The 22,061-nt window shown below is 36.1% G+C and overlaps 1 protein-coding gene across 1 annotated transcript in view; it reads left to right on the top strand.

The window, feature by feature from the left end:
* Positions 1-4,124: 4,124 nt before the first annotated feature.
* PLCZ1 (phospholipase C zeta 1) overlaps positions 4,125-22,061 on the top strand; it is a 45,203-nt gene continuing 27,266 nt past the window's right edge. Inside the window, exons 1-6 of the mRNA XM_005425308.2 lie at positions 4,125-4,138; positions 4,707-4,830; positions 8,983-9,217; positions 16,178-16,379; positions 17,929-18,073; positions 19,881-20,036. Of these exons, the coding sequence (XP_005425365.1) occupies positions 4,125-4,138; positions 4,707-4,830; positions 8,983-9,217; positions 16,178-16,379; positions 17,929-18,073; positions 19,881-20,036 (876 nt within the window). The remainder of the gene's footprint in view (positions 4,139-4,706; positions 4,831-8,982; positions 9,218-16,177; positions 16,380-17,928; positions 18,074-19,880; positions 20,037-22,061) is intronic.

The following is a 22,061-nucleotide window of genomic DNA, read 5'->3' as shown; positions in this document are numbered from 1 at the left end:
TAAACTCTAATGTTACTGGCATAGTAAAAATGATAATTTTCTTTACAGCAACAATTAATGACAGATTCAAAATTACTATCAGAAATAAAAAATTTGAGCAAATTTGGCTCAGGTATGTTTGTACCAACTTGGTGATTCCAATAAGTCTGCAAGCCTGAAAATGGAGGAGCAGAGTTTTAACAAAATTCCTGGTTTATTTTGAGAGAAAACTACATTTCCATGTAGAGCTGTTCTGAACTTCTGGAGTAGGTGATCTCGTTGTGACAGAGGACCATGGCTGCTCAGGAGCAACCCAAGAGAAGAAGAACCAAAAGATACCTGATGATAATGGTTTTTTTGTAGGCACAAAGCACGTCTTTACCAGCAGATTGTCATGATTGTAAATAGGACAGAGCTTCAATTCCAGGTGTGCTGTACTCCTGACTGCAGTGGAAAACTGCTGCCTGATACAGCTGGACAACTTGAAGTTTTGGTTTTGTTGTAAATATAAATATACATATATTATATGTGCCAGTCCTTCATTTCTTTTGTTAAAATACAGGGAACTGGAGAAAAAAAAAGTGGGATTCACAAGGAGCTATAAGAATGTGAATGGTTTTCAAAGCATTAGAGAGAAAAGGAGGCTATTTTAGGAATAAAGATAATGAAAGCTGGCATGTATTCCCTATGCAACAACAAAAAATCATTTATAGACAAAAAAGCAAGCAGTTGCAAGCGTCTCAAAGACATTCAGAGCCACAAATGTGTTTAAAAAAAAGTTCCCTGAAATTTTCTGTGGGGTTGTACACCTTCAGTTTCTTCTCATAATGTTTATTCTTCCCCAGGTTTCCACTTTCCAGAAGAAATTTAAAAAAGAAATCCAAACCCATCCTGGAGAATGTAGAGGGAAAATTGACAAAGCCTGTTTTATAATTACCTTTTCCAGATTAATTTCATAGACTTGAAAAAATGAGTGAGCATTTTCAGTCAGATCAGAACATTTGTTCTGCTGAAATTTCATCCTTCTCAGCAGCTTTTGTTGCAGATTCTGGTTTCATGGATTCCCTCTTTTACAGAGGAAGGAAATTGAAAGAAAAGGAAAAGTTCATAAAGGTAGACTGATAGACTGATACTGCAATATTAAATGCTTTTTATTATTGCACTCCTTGCTACAGTTTTGCCATATAGAAGCAGCATTTTAAAGTAGAGAGAATTTAATTCTACAGAACCAAAAAGTGCATTGCAAAATGCCATATATTTGCATCTCATAAGGGATTGATCTAGTGGAATAAATATTGAAACTGAAAGTTGTTTAACTGTTTAGTCTTTTTCATTGTTCTTTATTATTCCCTCTTGTTTGTTCATGTTTAATATTTGCGAAAAAAGTGGTTTTTTTCCAATCCAGAATTTCTAGTGTTATATCTGTGTCAGCACTTAAATCTATGCCCAAAATTTCTTCTATCTTTTGGTACTGCAGATATAAACTACATTCCCAACAGGCCATCTTCATTATAGCAGCCCTGGGCTGCATAACATTTTTAATAAAGTTACTTTTACTTCCAATAAAGAAATAATCACATATTCAACCAAATTCCATGTAAAGACAGCTGCTTGCTCATTGAATGGTGTCCAGCAGCAGCACAAGCACTGAAGGATTGGTGGATTGGTGTTGGATGGATCTCAGCAGCAGCTGTGGGGTGAAAAGAGAATGACCCATAGGTAATGCAGCTCTGAAGCACCAAGGGAGCACAGAAAATGCTCTCTGTGCTCCATCTTTCTCCCTGTTCAACTCCATTGGTTTCTCTGGGAAATTAATTATCATATCCAGATATACAGAGAAAGTAATCTCCCAAATCAGAGGGCAGTAAGTATGCAAAATCTTCATTTTCCTTCAAAAGAGTAACCTGAAGACGCCCATTTTTGCACAATGTTTTTTCTCCTTGAAACCATAACAATGAGTAGTTCTTGATCACATTTTAAAACCAAGACAATGGAAGCAACCATGGCCAGTCAGCAGTGAATCTCTAAAGCCACAGATGAGTATTTATTTATACAGATGAGTATTTACTAAAGGGTGTGTTCAACCCATGTAGCTGCAATTCCCACCAGCTGTGATGAACAGCAGCAAAATCTTATGCTTACATTAAAAATATCTAATATTTGTCAGAATAATTCTTAAATGTTCACATTTCTTTTTCCAAGTGTAGTGTCTACAGTAGTGCTTGAAATTAAACTTTGTTTCTGTTGAAACTCTAATTAAAAGTTATGTTTACAGAAAACAGCAAGGATGATAGGCATTTGTAATAATTTGTGATAAAGGTTAGGAAATAATCACTATCACAGTTTCAAAGTAAACTAAAATCACATTCCTTTGGCCTTTGTAATAAATACTGGGAGAGAGGGAGTAGCATTACTTTATTCTTTAATGCTGCAACAGCCAGCCTACATCCCTGGGCAGTCCTGAAATATCTTCTGCACTAGCTATAAGAAATTTATTCCTCCAGTGTCCTGATCTTCCTTTTGTTCATGTGTCTGTACAAGGGATTCAGAGATAAATGCACAAGCAAAGCCTGAAGGCTGAATTTATAGGGTTCTGTAGCAATGAAAGAAATCTAGATATTATGTCCCAATCTTTACCTATCTACCTTACCAACTCCCTTAAAATCAATGTTTCATTCGGTGTGATGCTACATAGGTGAATATAATTTTGGTTAAAATTACAAATGAAAATAAGAATTTGCTTACTATCTCACCTGTAGCATTGTGCTGCTTTGACATTTTGACTGTTACTGGTAAAGCACTTGAAAAGTACGTGAAGAAAGTGAAAAAAATCCCCAGCAGATTATTTCCAGTCATAGCAGACCTGAATTATTTTTGAAGTGGTGATTGACTGATGGAAGTCTCTGTACTCTCCTGAGTGATCCAGAAATAAATCAATTAAACAACTCCATTTTGTCTTTCCCCCCTGCTTTTTATTTAGGCCATCATATCAAAGATAGTATTTCAGCAGGCATTGAAGCACTTCAGCATTGGAGACCTTGATGTTCAGATGCTGATCATTCCATAGTTTATTCCAGTCCATAAAAGTGTGAATAACAGGGAATTCCTTGACAGATTTTTCCCTCATATATCCTCTGACAAAACCTGAATGTTTTCCAGAATGCCAATACAAAACTTGTTGTCCTCGGCTTTCGCAAGTTTCATAAAACCTGTGGCAAGCTGCCTTTGGTCTGTCACATTTAGACTCTCACTCAGGCTTGCTGACAGCTACATAGAAGCTGGCAACTTTGAAGCAGATTGCCTGGAGAAGAATCGGTGTAAAATGAGTGGGAAATAGGAAATGGGAAATGGAGTAAGGGTGGAAGCCCAGCCTGATTTCCAAAGGCTGTCCCAGTGATTTGAAGGCTGATACTGGTGTGCCTCAAAGCATGAGGCACATCACAGCCATTAGATCAACTTCCTCAAAATCCTCTTGACAACATGGACATGGACAGCTGCTCTTGCCCAGGCTGGTTTTGAGGACACAGCAGTTCCCTGCAGGGAACTGGGAGCTTGGATGGCCTTCCAGCACTTTGGGGTAGCCTCCCAGCCATTTGGGGTGGTTTCTCACCATTCCCCAACATCTACCATCACGCTGTGCCATGGAGCCAGCTGGCCCAAAGAAGGGCCTTTCCCCCCGAGCTGCTGCAGTGGGTTGGTAGCACAGTGCTCCTGTTTTTTGGGGGAAGATGTTGTCACCTCGCACCAGAGCAGAGAGATCTCGGACAAGCTGGCCAAAGTCCCCAGGAGGACGGTGGCACTGTTGGCTGCAAAGGCCTACTCGGCCTCACACAGCTCCTGCCTTGGCCTGCGCCGGCGTGTGGGATATCCTGAGGGTGGGAGATGGCAGATGAGGGCAGAGCCCGGGAGATGCTTTGTGCTGGAAGGAAAAGGCCCATGATGGTGGCAGGGTGCTGGAGCAGTGGCAGGAAGAGGCCTGTGCTGGGCGCCTGCAGTCTGTGACATCACTGCAGCAACACTAGAAGGATGGAGGGGGCGAACGTTCCATGGCACTCCAACAGCACACGGGGGCATGAGGAGCCCACTGTGAGCCCGAGCGAGGGCTGGTGATGGCACTGCAGTGAGGGGGCTGGAGCACAGCCACCATGGATGAGAATAGATATCCTTTTTTTCTGCTGCCTTCTCCTCCTCCTCTCCCCTCCCTGGCCTGTGACAGCTGCCATTGTGTCCCCTCGACATGTCCCTTTCCCCTCAGGCCTGGAGGTGGCCTGGGCACACAGGAGGGTGTCAGGGATGGCCAGGGGCAGCCAGTCCCATCAACCAGGGCTGGATGATAAGTTTTGTGTGGGCACAGTGCTGGGGGCACTCATTCCTTGGCGTTTCTTGGCATTTGCCACCGTTCCCTGCTGCTGCTGAGTCCTCTCGGCCTCCCCACATTTCCATCCTCTCACTGCACCCCTTTCTGCACCCTGAACACCCCCTGATCTCCTTCCTCCCTTCAGCCATTCTGGTCACTGCCCTCTGAGTCTCTGAGGACAGAGCAAAAATCTCTTCCTGCATGCCTCAGGGCCTGCTGCATTCTCATAAGTCAGGTGACAAGGATGTTCTAGAGGATGAGAAAAGGAAAGCAGAGTCTTAGGTTTAACAAAATTAAACTTCTCCCCCTCATCACCCCCTTAATGGACAATTTCATGGGTCAGAATCTTCCTTAACTTCACGTCTCATACGTGGTTTTGGAATCTCATTCAGAATGATTTCAAGAATGGGAATACTGATTTAGATGGTTGCATTAGGCTGCTTGAAAAAATGCAAATAAATTTTGATGAAGACCATTTAAAACATATTTTCAAGGTAAGGTGTATGTACATTAAGCAATTAGTAGTTCAGAAGTTCAGTTACACACGTCATACCTTTGCTGATTTTTTTCAAGTTAATTTTTTGTGAAATGTATTTTGTGCTAGAGTGGTCTGCAAAATCAGCCAAGATTTTTCCTCCTCCAGGTCTTTTGTTTCTGTGTAAAATACATAACCCAGGGCTTGTATTTGAATCACAATCATTTAGATTGGAAAATACCTCTGAGATCACTGAGTCCAACCATTAATACATTGAAAAGTCCACCTTGTCCCTAAGCACCACATCTACAGGTCTCTTAAATACTTTCAAGGAATGGTGACTCAGACACTTCTCTGGACAGCCTGTTCCAATGCTTGACAACACTTTCAGTGAAGAAATTTTTACTAATAGCCAGTCTAAACCATCCCTGGCACAACTTGAGTCCACTTATGCTTGTCCTACTTCTTGGTACTCAGAGCAGAGACTGGCACCCACATAACTCTGTCTTTCCAACACAACAGATTAGTGTCAGATGGAAAATATGTCGATTTTGACTTCCAGGTTTTTTTTGTAACATTACCACACTTGAGAAAACAAAGCATTCTGGTTTCATCCTATTCAGCTTCTTCTGTGATCAAGCTAATGAGCCCAGATGTGCCTGTCAGATGCTGGGCGAAACCATGAGAGCAACTTCCTCAAAATCCTCTTGCCAGGAGGACAAGATGGACCTGTCTGAGCTGCTCAGGCTTTAGATCCAGCACACATTCATTCTGTTCTCCACTACACCTCTCCTGTAGTATTTAAGAGGTGCACCTGAATGGATGGGAATTGCACTCCAGGAAAAGGATTTGGCCTTGAGACATGGCAGTGTTTAAGAAATTTCCATGAAGGTTACACCATCCAGCTAGAAACTGGTCTTAATAAATTAATTTAGTGTAGGCAAACTACTGCCAAGCAGATCTTGTCCCAGTGTTACTGTCATATTTTCTGAAAAATCCCTTTGCGAGGATTTTTTCTCCTGGGAAGCTGAGAAGCTTCAGAGAATTGTTTGATTTCTTCTCCTGTGTTTTGCTGCTTTGGAATGTGGTATGGAGATTGTTTATCCAACATGTGAATTGTTTTTACTTAATGACCAATTATGATTTAGCTGTGTCAGGATTGTAGAAGCAGTCATGAGTTTTTAATTAGCATTTTGTTAAGCTTTTCCTTTCGATTTTTTTCCTATTCTTAGTATAGTTTTAGTATAGTATTTAATATAATATAATATCATAAAATAATAAATTAGCCTTCTAAGAACATGGAGTCAGATTCTCAATTCCTCGTTTGTCCTGGGGACCCAACAAATACCACAACCCAGTGAGCAAATACTAGAAAATTGTGCCTTGGCACATAGTGGGTATACATGTTCTTCTTGTAATGACTCAAAAGATGTAAGATTTTCCTTTTACCTCATTTCCCCCCCCAAAACATCTGTCTGGTAATGCTGTTTCCCTAAGGGAATGAAAACAAGTGTGTGTATATATAAAAATACATATTTATTTATTTATTTACACATTTGTACATTATTCTTTTGAGAATGTTGTAACCAGCTGGCTGATTCTGTACTGATTTGGCAGAGGAGAATTAACTATGGCAAGTCAGAGACTTTTAGGTCATGAGAGGGAAGGTGCTAAGTTTTCTTCACCCTGTCTTCCTCTCTCGTTGTTGTCAAGCCAAGGTAGAACCAGCAGCATGAGTTCAACCCTGGCTGGAGAGGCTTCCTGTGGTTTTGGAACTTGCAAGGAGATATTTGCCAACCTAAAGAACCCCTTGAGAATTTAAAAATACTTCTCACTGTTTCCTCTATCTTCCCACTACTTTGGTTTCTGGCAGGAGTTTGAGAATGATCAGCTGTGGGTAGAGAAAAGAAGAATTATTTGAGGGAAGTGACCTGCAAAGAGCAAGTCTGATCTAGTTGTGTTTAACAACCTCTTATACCCAATACCCTGATCTAGTTATTTGTTGCAGTACTGATAGGTGTTCTTTGCTATTTGGGAAAGATTTACAGGTGTTCAGTAGTTTGGGGGGCTCAAATATTTAATCAGTGTAATAAGATGTAAAAATTCAAAGCATTCTGGAAGGGAATCTTACTGACATCATTGTAAGTAACTACACATCAGCAGTTAATCTAATGGTTACACATAGCAAAATACATTTTATAGAAAACTAATTTTAAGGAATGATCTGCTTTTTCTCTTGTCTGTTCTCTTTGAGTTTGTTTTACTGTAATACTCTTTTGAGCAATATGAGCATTAAGGTTTTAAGGAATAATAAATTTTCATATAATTTCTCTCAAGACTCTTTGTCTCTTCTTTTTCTGAACAGCAAAGATTTGATGTGCATTAATAAAAATAGGAATGACAAAAATCTACCCCCAAAATTGTAAGAATATATTCTTATACTGACATGATTTTTATCACTTTAATTTTTAGAGCACTCTTATGTAGTATTATGGCCTGTATTTCATCAGAAGGCAACTAAAATAGAAACTTTAATTTTTTGCCCAGCTTCTCTTTGTGCCAGTAACTAAGTGAACATCTTCCAAGTCCTGATAGACTGTTTATTTCCAAAATAAGTTGGTATTCTCTTTTCCTGCTTAATGGTTATGAGTAAATTTACTGTATTGTTAAAGACATTAAAAATTGGATTGAAGATATCAAACTTAGCTGGGGATTTTTTCAGCAGTACTGAAATGTGTATAATTAGCATTTGTGCAGAAATATTTTCTTGCCAGTGACTTCTGTTAAAAATCATTATTATTCTCTTTCACAAACTCAAAGCAAATACTGAAGTACTGATTTGTAAGATTTTTTTTCACTAGAACTGCTAATGAAATTTAATTTTGTACTTGTTTTAGTTATCTAATATATTTTTACTCCTATTGTTGTACTTATTCAGAAGTACAGTAGGAACTGTACTGTGTAGGAAGGAACTGGCAGTGGATCATTAAATTTTAGGTTTCATGCTATGGCTTCAAAACCCATCTAATTTAGCAGTAATCCCAAATCTTGATCAAAGAGCAGCCAGAGCTCAAGTAAGCAATTTCCTGTTTATAGACACTGGTGGAAGCCAACCCAACCATTGTAAGTGCCATGTTTTGGATGCTGGAACTTAGCCTCTTTGGCACTTTCTGTTTAAGGAGCCAACAATTAGGAATTTTCATCGTTTTACAGTGATGATCACTGAGGCAGTAGATTGCCATTTGTTTTTGATTTTTGTGTGCAATTTTGTCAGCAGATTTATCTTAATTTGGCAACTTTTAAGAATATTTCAGGCTAAACTGTTACAAATATTTATATTTCGTATGCAGGTACTTACTTTGAATAGAAAATTTTAAAGGAAAGTTTGAATTGTTAAACCTGAGAAAACCACAAAAGGCAGAAATGGTAAAAAAAAAAAATTCTGCTCAAATTCTTTTGCCCTTTTAACTTTTCTTTTGGCTTTTATACTGAAACATTGAAATTTATTACTATGCTAACATTTTGTAAGCTCTATGAAAACAAGCTTACCATTCAAGAATTCTGAAAGTGTGAATAATTAACCTAAGCTAAACATTCTGGCTTGTTAAGAACAGAACATGATGTCATAGGTTATTATAAAATATCATCTTCAAATTTTAATAGTGTTTCCTATTTGAAGTGTTAAAAGACTTGTGTCTCTTGATAATTTGGTCATGCTTATCTCATTTTTAAGATTACTTGTTGATGTTTTTGTATGCAAATTTCACTGACAATATTTACAATATGGTGTCAATAGCTGTTGGAGAGGTATTACTCTAAATATATTTTCCACTTGATAAGTTTTAAGCTGCACATTTGTTTTAATGCATAGCATTTTAGAGATTTCCTACAACGTATTTTAATATTAAAAATGCATTACATCTAAATTTATTGTACTTATTTAGATGCTAATTATGTCGTATGGTCCATTTTAGTATTTATAAAATATTTGTAGCACACAAAGTGTAATCTAAAAGTTGAAGAATGTAATCTGATTGTAGTCACTGTTGGATTCTTCTATGATTCTTACTCCTATGGTCAGTTATAAAAAAATGTTTGGTGCATAACTTTGTATATATGAATGTTGCTTTATTGATTTTTCAAAAATTATTTTGGTTGCTTTTTTCCTCAGAAAACCATTGACAAACATTCAGGAGATATAATTAGCATGGATGACTTCAGAGCAATTTATCGAGCTCTTGTACACAGACCTGAATTTGAAGAACTATTCAAGGCTTACTCAATAGATGGCAACATTCTACCTGATGGCCAGCTCCTGAAATTTCTTGCAAAAGAACAATTTCAAACTGAAGCTAATGAAACAACTGCCTTAGAAATTATTATGAAGTATGAACCCATTGATGAAGGTATGGAGAGTTCAATTATTTGATATCTAGCTCTGATTTATTGTGCTTCTCTCAATGACTGTGTTTTGGAAAACCTCATATCTTTATTTATTTTAAAGCATGTCTTTTTGTCTATTAATTCTTTTTCTTCCTGTGTTTTAATTAATTGTCATGGTGCCCTCCTTTCTCTTCTCTCTCCTTTTTTCTGTCATTTTTTAATCTTTTCTTCCTAGTCCTATAAATTCTGTCCTTCAACTCATTACAAACCATTTCCAATTTGTTTTTCTTAAGGTTCTTATCTGCCATTTTTCTTGTCTGCTCATTACCCTGTCTTCTCTCCCTTGAGTCATTTAGTGATAATGCAAGGCTTCAGACAAGACTTTGATGTCCCTCTGACTTCCTTGCAGAAGCACTGTGTAAGATTTTCAGAGGTGTCTGGTCACCCTTTCTGATTCCCTAGAACTCATCTCAGAGGAGGGGTTCATAAATCTCTAACACGTTCTTCACTTATTCCAAGGTGCCCCAAATTGAAGTGTAACACTTCTGCTGAGCTTCGCTGATTTCAGCTTGTGGCAAATTTTACCGCTGAGCTATGAAAAGGATATAGCTGCATTTTGTTGGAAGCTGTTATTTTATTCAGTGGAATGTGTTTAATTCTTTCATTTCCTTGGTTCCCAGCCTTTGAAAATGGATGGAATTGATAACTGGTTAGGAAAAGCAAACCCAAGGAGAAAATATTTCTTCTGGGATGAAAAACCCAGGTTTTCTATGCTGACCTGATGTGGAAGAAGAAAATGGAAAATGCCACTTTTTCAATGAGAAACAGAAGAACATTCGGTGTTTCATTAAGAGGCACTTACTGTCCAGTAATAGCTGCAAAACATGTGACTCCTTATGCCTTTACTCTTTGAGGTTGCTTTTCAAATTTGACTGTACTTTATTGAACATATTCTACTGTTTCAGAGGAACTAATGTTTACTAATTGTACAAGTTACCAGTTTGAAGGGTTCCTTTTATTTTGTGTTACCTGTTTTGATGGGAAAGTTAAAAGCTATAACACAGTTAAACAATGAAAGAACTTGAGTCCATTGGAAAACACCTTTGTAAATATCAACTGATGTTTCTATACATTTAATTTGATGTATGGTTTAAATTTCAGATGCTGAGCCAAATTCTTGTTTGTTTCTTCAACTGTGATAAATTTGTTTGTCTCATAATTGGAAATAATCTTGTTGAACAAAGTAATCTCTGTATTGTTCATGCTCCTTTGAGTGAATTCAAACTCCCACTCAGACATATTTATTGAAAAGTTCCAGTTATGATTGACGTGAGAGATGATTCATATGATATTGTGATAGACCATTTTGTGCAACTGTCATTCTGAATTTGCTACAGAACATTCTTCATCAGGATGATCTGTTGGACTCATCTGTCACCCTTGCCCTGTGCTTTACAGAGAGGGAAAAGGGCAGGTTTTGACACTTGATTGACAGGTTTGCTAATAGTAATGACCATTCTCTCATCAATGTGATAGCACTGATATGTCAAGATTAAAACAATTAAGATGAAAGCAATGACTACATTTTACATATAAACTAAATAAATCCATTTACGTCATTTAGTGCATCCCTAACATTTGTGCAGAGAGATTTCCAAATATGTTGGGCCAGATAACTCTGAATTCACTCTCTGTGGGTACCATAGCTAGTTCAGGAATGAATTACTCTTTCATTTTTATCATACAATTTAAATGCCTAATGTCAAAATGCTACACTAACAGATTTTTTCATGTGTATGCTAAAAGCTTGCATTTTTGGCAGAAAGAGCCATTTCTATGGAATTGATCACAAAATATGAATATGTGATTCACACCTGACATTTATGTCTTACTAACACCCAAATTTCAATTTTGTTCTTCCCAAACATCCCATTATCTGCCCATTTTACTATTTGCTTTGAATAGGAGCCTTGACTCATTAAATGAGATAAAAGAAAACATGCCAACTAAATACATTTTTTTTAGCTTGGTATATATGTCTTTTAAAAAAAAATACTTCTCATTTACATGGATAGGATTAGAGGCAGAGTGAGGATAAGAAGGTGCATCCCATTATTATTTATAATGTAGTGCCACTCACAGACTCTACTCCTGCCTATTTTACTGCTAGGCAATACAAAAACAGGGCAAAAATGCAATGCTGTCTTAAAAAACCAGCTTGCTTTGTAAATAACAATATAAGCCTGGTGCATCTGTCAGATAAGGACTTTGAGTAATCCAGAATGTGTTTGTGAAGCAAAATACCATTTTCAGTTTATTCTTGTATATACAGTCATGAGGGTTTTTTTTGGGGGTTTTTTTGAGCATGTGTGTGAGAGACAGAGCAGGATGTAGAGCAGAAATTTGCAGAAGAGAACATTTGATCCCATTGGCCAATGTAAATCAAATTTAATAAAGCAGACATCTCTGTCGAAGTCCTACAGATTTCATAAAAAATCATGTGAAGGAAGAAAGATGACTTAAAATCTCAACGAAGACAATGGCTGTGGCTGGATTTGTGAGACACAATGGTTCAGGTCTATGAAAGGGTGTGTAAATATCCAGCCTCAGGGAAAATTTTCAAAAGAAGGTGATTATGAGATATAAGCCCTTAGGAAACTGAACTGAACTGTTCAGATAGATACTTTATTCCAGTATGCACTAGTTATAGGTGTAAATAAGGTAGAAAAAAGCCTCCCTAGAATATAAACTCAGGGTAGAAAAGGAATAACTATATTTTTACTTTAAGGATAACTGTATTTTTACTTTAGTCAAGGAAATACTTCTCTCTTTACTGCTCCCTTAGAGCATGAATGTTTCATTCTGATGTAAAGTAGTCAAATTTCACAGTATGAAATTCTATCTGATGATGTTTCTGCCTGACTTTTAACAATGATGGAAAACTTCCTCCTTCGAGTACGGCAGAGGAACACCCTGGTCTCTGCAAGCATTTCTCATGAGTTTCTCCCTAAAATTCCCAGTAAATATATCTGTACCCACTTTACTATCTCTGGGGGCCAAGTAATGTAGATATTTAATTACTAATTCAGCTCCTAGGAAACAAAGAGCACACACATATAGTTAAAACCATGGGAAACACCTTTCTCCCCATTTCCTAGTCTCAAATTCAGTTCAGACTCTTCTCTTCCCCACTCCCCAGTCTCTACTTTAGTCCAGAAGGGCTGCAGGTTGTACTCAGTCCCTCCAGCGCTGATTTTTTTGGGTTTGGATTGAAGGCACTTGAGATGGTAGTTTATGTTTGGACTCAAGTGTTTATTGTTTTCTATTAGTGAAACAGTCTTATTATTGTGAGTTTGGCAGGTTTTCATTAGAAGACACAAAATGGCTAACAATCTCTTGTTACAAGATCTTTCAAGACTAAACTATCCAATTAAGAACTGACACTTATTTTCTTTTTTAACCCAATAACTGATCCCAAAGAGCTCCCAATGCAGACTTTTCTGCCCAACTATAAAATGCCACATAAACTCATAAAGAAGAAGGAAGAAGAAGCCTGAAGAAGAAATTCAGGACGACACCCTGTGTCTTTCATTTTGCTTTTATCCACAACATACTAAAAATTTTAAAACCTAAATTTCTCACCAAGTGATACACCAACACTACTCTCTATATTCCACTCCAGGAGAAAACAGGTCTTGCAGGAGGCTCTGGCCAGTGCAGAGTGATTTCTTACTTGTTTTCTCTGCTTCAGTGTGGGTACTCTACAGGCCTTCAGGGCAGCAAATATCTTATGAAGGTTTCCAATTTTTTCTTTCCAAAGAGGAAGAAAAATACTTTCAAAGAAGTTCCAAGATAAATAAGAAAGCAGAATGTAATAAACACTGAAAATAATGTATAATGTAATCAGAGGCTTTCAAATACTCAGATTATATCCATAATTCCTCTCTGATGTGACAGTATTTGTATATGTGGCAGAGCTGGAGTTTACCTTAACAGGAAGAACGAGAAGAATCATGTTTTCTTAAATCAGATTTTTAAAAAACCAAACAATATAAAAGAGTATTGCTAATAAAATGAATTCCACACTATCCAAAAGAGGAGAGCAAGAAAAAAATCATTGAACTTTGTGAACAGAAAGAGGCAATGAGAAGACAGAAATCTTTTCTTGCCTTTCCTTACTACAAGGAATGGATATGTATGCGCACACTAACTACTGCTAAAAGGTCCTAATGGAGAAAAAGACTGAGGTTCCTCTGGGGGAGAAATGTAAGGCCTTGATGAAAGTCTTTTCACTGTGAAATAGTTATGGAGATGAATTCCCATTTCCTTTAACAGAGCAGCAGAAAATGTCTGTAAATGGTCAGAAAATAGCGTGACTGGGCTATTGCTCAGAAATGTAAGGGCCTGTAATAAGCTCTGTAAAAATACGAAGATTTTTATTCTGTTGATTGGAGACATGAGCTGAATGTTTTATTGAAGTCCATACTGACTAACAAAACAATGCTAGATGTTAATTTTTGGGGGATTATGCTCATCAGCATATTTACATAAGCATTAATTTCTCTTGAGACTATTGCAGTTAACTTTTGTCAATTGCAACAACAGCCAGGAAAACATCATAAATAATTCAGAAAAAAAGCAAGACTTTGAAAAGCCAGTATTTTTCACTAATTTAATAAATAAATGCAGTAAAGGTAAGAATTGTTAGAAAATAAAAAAATACACACACACACACACACACACACACACACACGCACAAATAGTTACTAGCTCTACTTGTAATTGCTCAGAGAAATAGATAGACCATAAAAATAAATTAATCAGAAATGAAATCCAGGCAGTTCATGTAATTCATTATAGGCAAAGCATACAGGATGAGTGTATTATGTTTTAAATAACATTTAAAAAATTCAAAATTATTTTTAAAGATCTAGAAAGTAGAAAATTAATTCAATTGTTACAAGCATAGAACAATATAACACATGCATGTGGATAAATCTAAGTCAAGATACTAAATAGCATACACTTTTCAAGAGTCATCAGGGTGGCAAGAAGTCATCCTGCAAATCTCTTAGTTAAAAGACCAAAGAAACTCCTCTGTAATATTATTAATCTGAGTAAGATCTCTGCCAAAAATATGGATGAAACAGGGTAGGACCTTAAATGATGCAATCAGGTCAGTGAAGACAGTTTGACAAATCCAAGTTCTTAGAAAATTGACTGTAACAAGCTTGGCTAATACAAGTCAAAGGTTACTTTTGAAAATAGGGGGGAAATGAATGATGAATTGAAAGACTGGAAAAGATCAAATGTGATATGTATTTTAGAAAGGGAACATCCAAGCAACTAGACACTGTCAGTTACCAAAAAAAAAAATGGAGCAAATAACAAATATGTAAACCCTTCTAAGATGGCAAAGGTGAGTAGCAGTTTCCTGTTTTCTCCTAAGAAAGATTAACAGCACTGGTGGATAGCAGAAAAATGAAAATTATCAGAAATCTGAAACAGAAAGATGACCTGGCTTGGATTTGTTTTTGTGGAAAGCACTGGAATGAGGGAAGTGTGAGAGCAATTTTCATCCGTGAAAGAGTGCGGTAAAAGAGGAGAGGAATAATACTAAACTGAACAAATATTTTGGACAGCAAGGAAGTTTCAGGGTAAACGTCTGCTTCCTAATTATGGAAAATTTCCTGAAAAGAAGGTTATTTAGCTGTTGAAATGGTTTTACTGGGTTGTCTGTGGATTCTTGATGAATGGAAGTCTGGAAGAATAATTTCAGAAAGACTTCTGGTAGGAATAATAGTGGTGGGGTGAATGTATGTTTGATGTCTGGATGGCCTTCTGTTTTTCTTTATCATTGTAAAACATTGCAAGTTTTCTAGTTCAAAGACCTGTGTAATTGAGAAATAATTATTTTCTTTAAATTCTCATTCAGGTGTAAAACCTTCACTCTGTCACACCCCAAAGATTGATAATAGCAATTCTAACTTGTGCATTCTGATTCTTACAGTTGTAGTAAGAATTACCAGGGCAGAAAAGGGGGTTTTCCTGCAGGTATTTCCAGTCCTCAAGTTTATTTGACTTCTAAGTTATTGTTAGCATAAAATAATCTTGCATTATTTACTGTTTGTTCACTACTGGCCTGCTATGGTGACAATAAAGTTATTTTAGAGTAAGAATTGGGCAAAATTCCTCATTAATTCAAACTATGTTTTGAAGCAAAGCTGACTTTTGAGATTACATCATTTGCAAAATGACTGCATTTGAAACAGGACATTGGGAGCAGTGTAATGGCTCTGTTTGCCATTAAATCAGTCAAAAGCAGAACAAATGGGATGACTATCACTGGGATGGACTCAATTAGTTCATTTTATTTTAAATGCAGTAGTGTAATAAGCTTGATAGTAATTCATTTGTGTGGGCAGTTAATTCTTTTGTTAAGATGCTATTTTTATTTCAAATATTTCTAAACATGATTTGATCAATATTTATTTTAATTTTTCCACCCCTGGAGAAGATATTTGGTGCTAAGGGTCACAGTTTCTGCAAGATTATATTGAGAATTTCTGATTGACTTTTTAGAGAACAATCCTGGTTCTCTTAAAAGGGAAAAGAAGATTTTCTTATCTCATTGTCTGGCATGTCATGTTACTTTCCAAATTAAATAACAAATATTTTACTTTATATTTAATCAGGACTACTGAAAACTCTTCCTACTGCTGTCTGTAGAAAAATAAAAATGTCAAAACACATTTATTTCCTCTCAGAAGTTTGAACCACAGCAATTCAGCTCCAGAGTCATATGTATCTGATTTTTGAGTTATTTATACATTTGTCATGAACTTTAAAATTGCAGTAAAGTGTTGTGCTGTATAACCTTCAGCAGTGTTCAGAATTGGCTATTAAAAATTTCAGAGAGGACATAGATATAACCATCAAAGTGGCTTCATGACACAGATGTTTTTCCTTTTGTTTTTGTGCAGTGAGGAAGAGAAGGCAGATGTCCTTTGAAGGATTTATAAGGTACATGAACTCAGACGAATGTTCAATATTTAAAATCCAGCACAGGACCGTCTATCAAGACATGACCCAGCCATTGTGTGACTATTTTATTTCATCTTCTCACAACACCTACTTGATAGCTGACCAACTAATGGGACCCAGTCATTTATGGGGATATACCAGGTATTTAGATATTGTTTTTTAATATTTTAAATATTCTTTGGCTTTTTTGAAATGAATGCTGTCACATACAATCGTACTTGGCAATAGGGCACAAAGCCATCAAAGATACAAGTTGAAAATGTGAGAGTAGTATTTTATTTTATGTGCACACTTTTCAATATATTTGGCAAACCATCTGTTCATAGTCTGGAAACAATTTATTTTTTTCACTTACATCTCAGAAAGTCAACCTTGCAGCAAATGAAATCTATAGTATGGTGTACAGTACATGATTAAATCAGTTTTTAATCTCAACACACCGTGCAAAAATAAATGAGTCCCTGAAAGAAAGGTAAAATTCCTGGGCAAGCTCTGATCTGTTCAATATAGAGGATGTGTGTTGGAGTATATCTGTGTTAAGAACATTTGTGGTCAGTGCATGTGGGCAGTTTAGAAACAACAAAAACAACAAAACGTGGGCATTCAAGTAGCCAGCAGGGGAGGAACCTCTGCAGTGTGTGACTCCAGGAGGATGAGGACCAGGATAGCAGGGAAGATGGAAATGCATTGTGTAACAAAGGCAACACTGAGGGCAGGATATATTAAGAATTAAGAAGAGCTGTGTCTAGAATTCCTATTATTTGTACTGCTTTAGTGAAGAGAAAGCAGTTGGAACCATCATCTATCTGAACTCTTTTTTTTTTGGTTGCTCTCTTAATGTTCTATAGTGACCTGCAACTATGAGAAACAATACTGAATTATTAACAGTATTTAAAATTCCATTATGTGAATGCTGCATTGCTGAAAGTAATTGCAAAGAGGGTATAGCCCCCTCTCTTTTCCTCTTTATCTATTATTTGTGTGAGGAAAATGCTAAAATCAGCTAGAGGCATATTTGACATATTGTTAATGTGTGAAAAGCAGCGTGTAAAAGACAGATTGGCAATTAAGTAAAACGGTTTATAAGGAATGTTTCAGTTAGTTGCAAGTAAAATATTAGAAACCCAGGAATTTAAGGGATGCCACTAACATATTAAAATTAAAGCAGGAAAGTCAAAGTGCCTGAGAAACTTTAGCACTCCCTCTTAGAAATGTGGGCTGGGGTGAACTGACTTATGTAAAGACCAAATGCAACCTGATTCTCTAAGTGCAATGGATTTTTAAATACAGGCATTCTCAAAATTGCAAGCAAGTTTGGAATAGTAACACAAAAGACCATTTAAAATATTTATTCTTTTATTTTAAGTGGAAATTTGCCTTTATTCCAAAATTTCTTTATTGAAATCTATGACCCTTATTTTTAGTCTTTTAAGAAAGATAATTCAGGTAATCCCATATTCTTTAATGCTCTAATAAAGTTTATTACATAACACACCTAAAATAAACAACAGAAAGTATGTCTGTCTCATAAATGTACAATTCTGTGGGATTTCTTTTTATTTATGATGAAAATGAGGTAGTTTTTTCTGTAATTAATCACTGTGCTTATAATCAGAAATACAGCAACTTGTATAAAAAAGTGTGGTATCTTTCTTTTGGCTGTGAAATGATTTCTCTTGTTCTTCTGAAGTGCTCTCTTAAAAGGATGTCGTTGCCTGGAGATTGACTGCTGGGATGGCTCCAACAATGAACCTATTGTGTATCATGGTCACACTTTAACAAGCAAAATCCCATTTCGTTCTGTAATTCATGTGATTGACAAGTATGCATTTATGGTATGTATAGATATATGTCTGCTGAAATAAGTTGGGATGGTGGCTTTGACTAAGCCAGGGACATGGCTCTTATAGATTCTCCAGGGTAAAAAAAATATGAAACAGAGCCTGTGGCAGTGGGCATTGTTAAAATTAATTACAGAGCAATTGTGCTATTTGTTCTTAATGTATTTTAAAAGAATCATAATCATTTTTCCTGCTAATGAATATACACCAAATTTAGTGCAAAGGATTCAGGTGATCTTACTCAGCTTCTTAGGTGTAATTCTCACCTGAGATCATTTAAACAAGGATTGAATATAAATTGAAGAGCTACTTCAGAATTGGTCTGATGTTTTTCTCCTTTTTCATATCTTTTAAAGGTTTTTGTGTCACTTATTCTTCTGCTGCTATCAGTCTGTCTTATGTCCTATGTGAGAATTTATGAAATAGACAAAAATTTTAGATAATAGATGAGTTTGACGCTTTGTTTTCCATTTCCTCTCTTTTTATTTTGAATGTTGACCTGATAAATGTTAGCAGCTACTGATTTTTTTGGTCAGGTGATTCACAGGGCAAGGTTCCTTCTGCCTATCTCTGGAAAAGCACTGAAATCTGGAGAGTTTTTGGCACTGTCTCAGGTTTTTGTATAGGCTTTTGGCAAAACTCCTGCTCAAAGGAAGTGCTGCATGACTATTAATATAAATCTCAGAATCAGGCCAGCCTTATGTGTGTGAATTTATACATCCATGATCATAAATTTATGTGGATTTTTACACATATGTGTTATTAACTTCTCAGTGCTAATGAAAGCTGTGTTTTTTCTGTTCTGTTTTCTATATAAAATTTAATTAATCTCTGATTTTAAAAGTGAAATTAAAACCATTATTTTATTCCACTCTTTTTCAAAATTCATTGGATATAACTCTCCTATTCTTGCTAATACACAACATATTGTGCTTAACTCTAACGCAAACTTCATTTCTCAAGCCCAAGTGCCAGTGAGATGATAAAATCACAACAGGTAGTGGTTGGTACCAGCTGTCCATGCAGGCTGAGCTCTGCTTCTCTTAACAAAAGCTCATGGGACAAAATGTAAAGACAGGAAAAAATAAAATGGTGTTTTCCTTATTGACAATTTAGGTCCTGCCTGAGCAAAGATTTCATTCAGACTATGGTTTTGGTAGCCACCAGTATTACTGGCAATTTCTGAGATTTATTTATATGTTTAAATGGATATGTTTCTTTTGAGTTATTATCTAAGTTTTACTCAATTTCCCCTTTTCACCTTTTACCTTTAATTTTTACTCAATTACCCTTGCTTGAATACTGTGATGAGTAAAGTGCAGCCTGTCCCTAGAAACGTTTATGGTATTATTAAAAATAAAAAAATGCATAGCTTGTCTTTGCAAAAGCAATCATTTCTGAACAAGCTTTGGGGAGACTATCAGCTTGAAAAATAATCCAAAAAATCTAAACTAAAGCAGAGGACATTTAATCCTGCTTTATGTTGTCAATTTTAATTTTAGAATTAGATTTTACCTTTTAAAACCAAAACAAAGCAGTTCTTTTTATACCTCTGCCTGTGTCCAGCTCTGCTTTAGCTTTCTGAAGGTGCATTTTTTTCTTCTTCAATTCTGCTTTCTCTTTTCCACAAATGTGAGCTTTTTTATTGTCTTACTAACCTGAAACAACTGATCTATATTCTGCATGCTTTGAAAATGAAGGCAAATGCAGATTGCCGAGGGGACTTTTGTAAGATGTTTTGGAAAAGCAATTATTCTTATTTTTATTTATTAATAATAAAATCCCAAAATTATGTTTCCAGTCATCTCCCTATCCGCTTGTACTGTCTTTGGAGAACCACTGCAGCCCTAAACAGCAGGAAGTGATGGCAAACTGCTTGAAAAGTATTCTAGGTGACAAACTTCTTTCTGCACCACTTGGTGGGGAGGTAGATATGGCACGACTGCCTTCTCCTGAGGTAATAAGTTTTCTTTTTTCTCTATAGAAGAAATGGAAAAAATTGTGGGGTTCTTCATTGTTTTGTTTTTAATCCTCTGGAACTGAATTTATGGATCACATCTGTTGTCAGAAATAGACTTCAGTCAGTAACAAAAAAAGTTAAACAGCAGAAAAAAGCCCCATGGAAAGATGCACATGTTGGTGTATCTGTTATCTGCTGATTTATTTTTTCTTGCTTGAATTGAAGGAATTTCCTGAATTTTAAACTTGTTATTGAAATGGAAACCTGAACCAGCATTTTTTTTTTGGTCAGTAACAGTGATAATGAAGCTTTTTCTTGGTGTTCTGCTACTGCAAAGCCATTCTCTTTCTCAATGTGTTTCTCCCCAAGACAGTGTTCCTCAGCTGGTAGCCTGAGACCCCTGGAATATGAACTCAGAAAATGCAATTAGATGGGTGTTGAAAATTTTATTGCAAGCTAAAACAAATAAATTTCCACTGTTCCAGTCTTTGCACATAATTTTCTTTCAAGGACAATTTAAAAAAAAATCTCTTGTAGCTCAAATACATGCATATATACAAAATACTTATTTAGGCTTGTCACTGTTGCTAGTGATAGCTATAATTTACACTTTTTTTTACAGTAGCTAAAAAAAATGCAAATGAAAATGTGGGGAGGAAGCACTGTCATACGGAAAAACAACACACTAAAGGTTGTAATTTTCAAAGGATTTGTCAAGGAAAAATATTTTTGAAGCACTCTGTCCAGAAGATGTGTTAAAGTATTACCATATTCTTATATTTCCATAACAACGTTGTTATAAATTTATTTAATATTCACATTTATCTGCCTTTTGTTTTTATTGTAGCATTATATTTTTTTACATCATGGTGTCCAATACAATTTTGAGGCCTTAAAAACTGCTTTTTCAATTAGGAAAAAATATAAACTATACCAAACAGGAGGGCTTGTTTTAAAGCTTCTCAAAGCATGGCTGGATTCAGCGTAGGAGATGTCCAAAGATCATACATCCTCTGAAGCAAACACAAAATCAGTGAACATGGAATCACTGAATCACATAAAAATATTACTGTCTATGATATATGTCTCTTACGATATGGTAACTGTGATATAGGGAATTCATACTTTATATTTCCATAGCTTAGAGTTTTCATGAGTCAGTTTTGCCTGAAAATGGATTGCTGGGTCTATAAGTATGGAAATGCTGTCAGGTGAGATTAATTCTCCTGAACTTTTAACATATTAAAATATTGTGAGACATATTTCCCATCTGTGCAAGGTGTAAGGATTACCTAAATAACACCACTGTCCTCAGCTGGTTACAAAAGCTTGAAATTAATAAATTATGATCTTGAGAATGAACATAAATTAGGATCATCTCTATTTCTCCTAGATGTACTTATCAAGCATGTTAGAAAAACCAGTAGGATTTTACCTAGCAATGGAAATATGTAGCTATGGCAGAATTTGTAAATTCAGTAGTGAGCTTGACTTTTGGCTGGCATCTTTTTGAAGAACAACTTTTGGTCCATGTTTAAAAGGAGTTTAGTGACATCACATCTTTAGAGCTTGGGACCTTGTGCATTTTCAAGGCCTGGGTAAATTTATTGTGATTTTAGAAAGCCAAATTCTGAATTTAGTCTTCAGACCACTTTGCTTAAGCTGTGCAAAGGAGATGTTACGGAATCATAAATGATGAATTTAAAATGCTCTTTGTGGGAAGGATGCTCAGTGTTGAAAAAAAGTCTGTCACCTATATAATTTACTGCTCCACTTTTATCAAGATGGAGCATGAACAACCTTAGGGAAAAAAACACCTCAGTCTTCTTCAAGATCAGAATTAAATGGTTCTCTTGTGTGTACATGAAGTGGGAAACCACACAGTTTATCACAACATTTCAGAGAAACATTTCCCAATTACAGGTTCCTTTTAGGTTTTGGAGGCTTCCATGGAAATTATTTTCTCTTCTCTTATATGGTCAATCTTCTACTTCCTTCTTTAAGTAGATCTTAAGCTATATC

This window comes from Geospiza fortis, unplaced genomic scaffold (assembly GCF_000277835.1).
Source record: "Geospiza fortis unplaced genomic scaffold, GeoFor_1.0 scaffold13, whole genome shotgun sequence".
Taxonomy (NCBI): Eukaryota; Metazoa; Chordata; class Aves; order Passeriformes; family Thraupidae; genus Geospiza; species Geospiza fortis.
The sequence above is the reverse complement of the archived record's forward strand: the minus strand, read 5'-3'. Positions and strand labels throughout refer to the sequence as shown.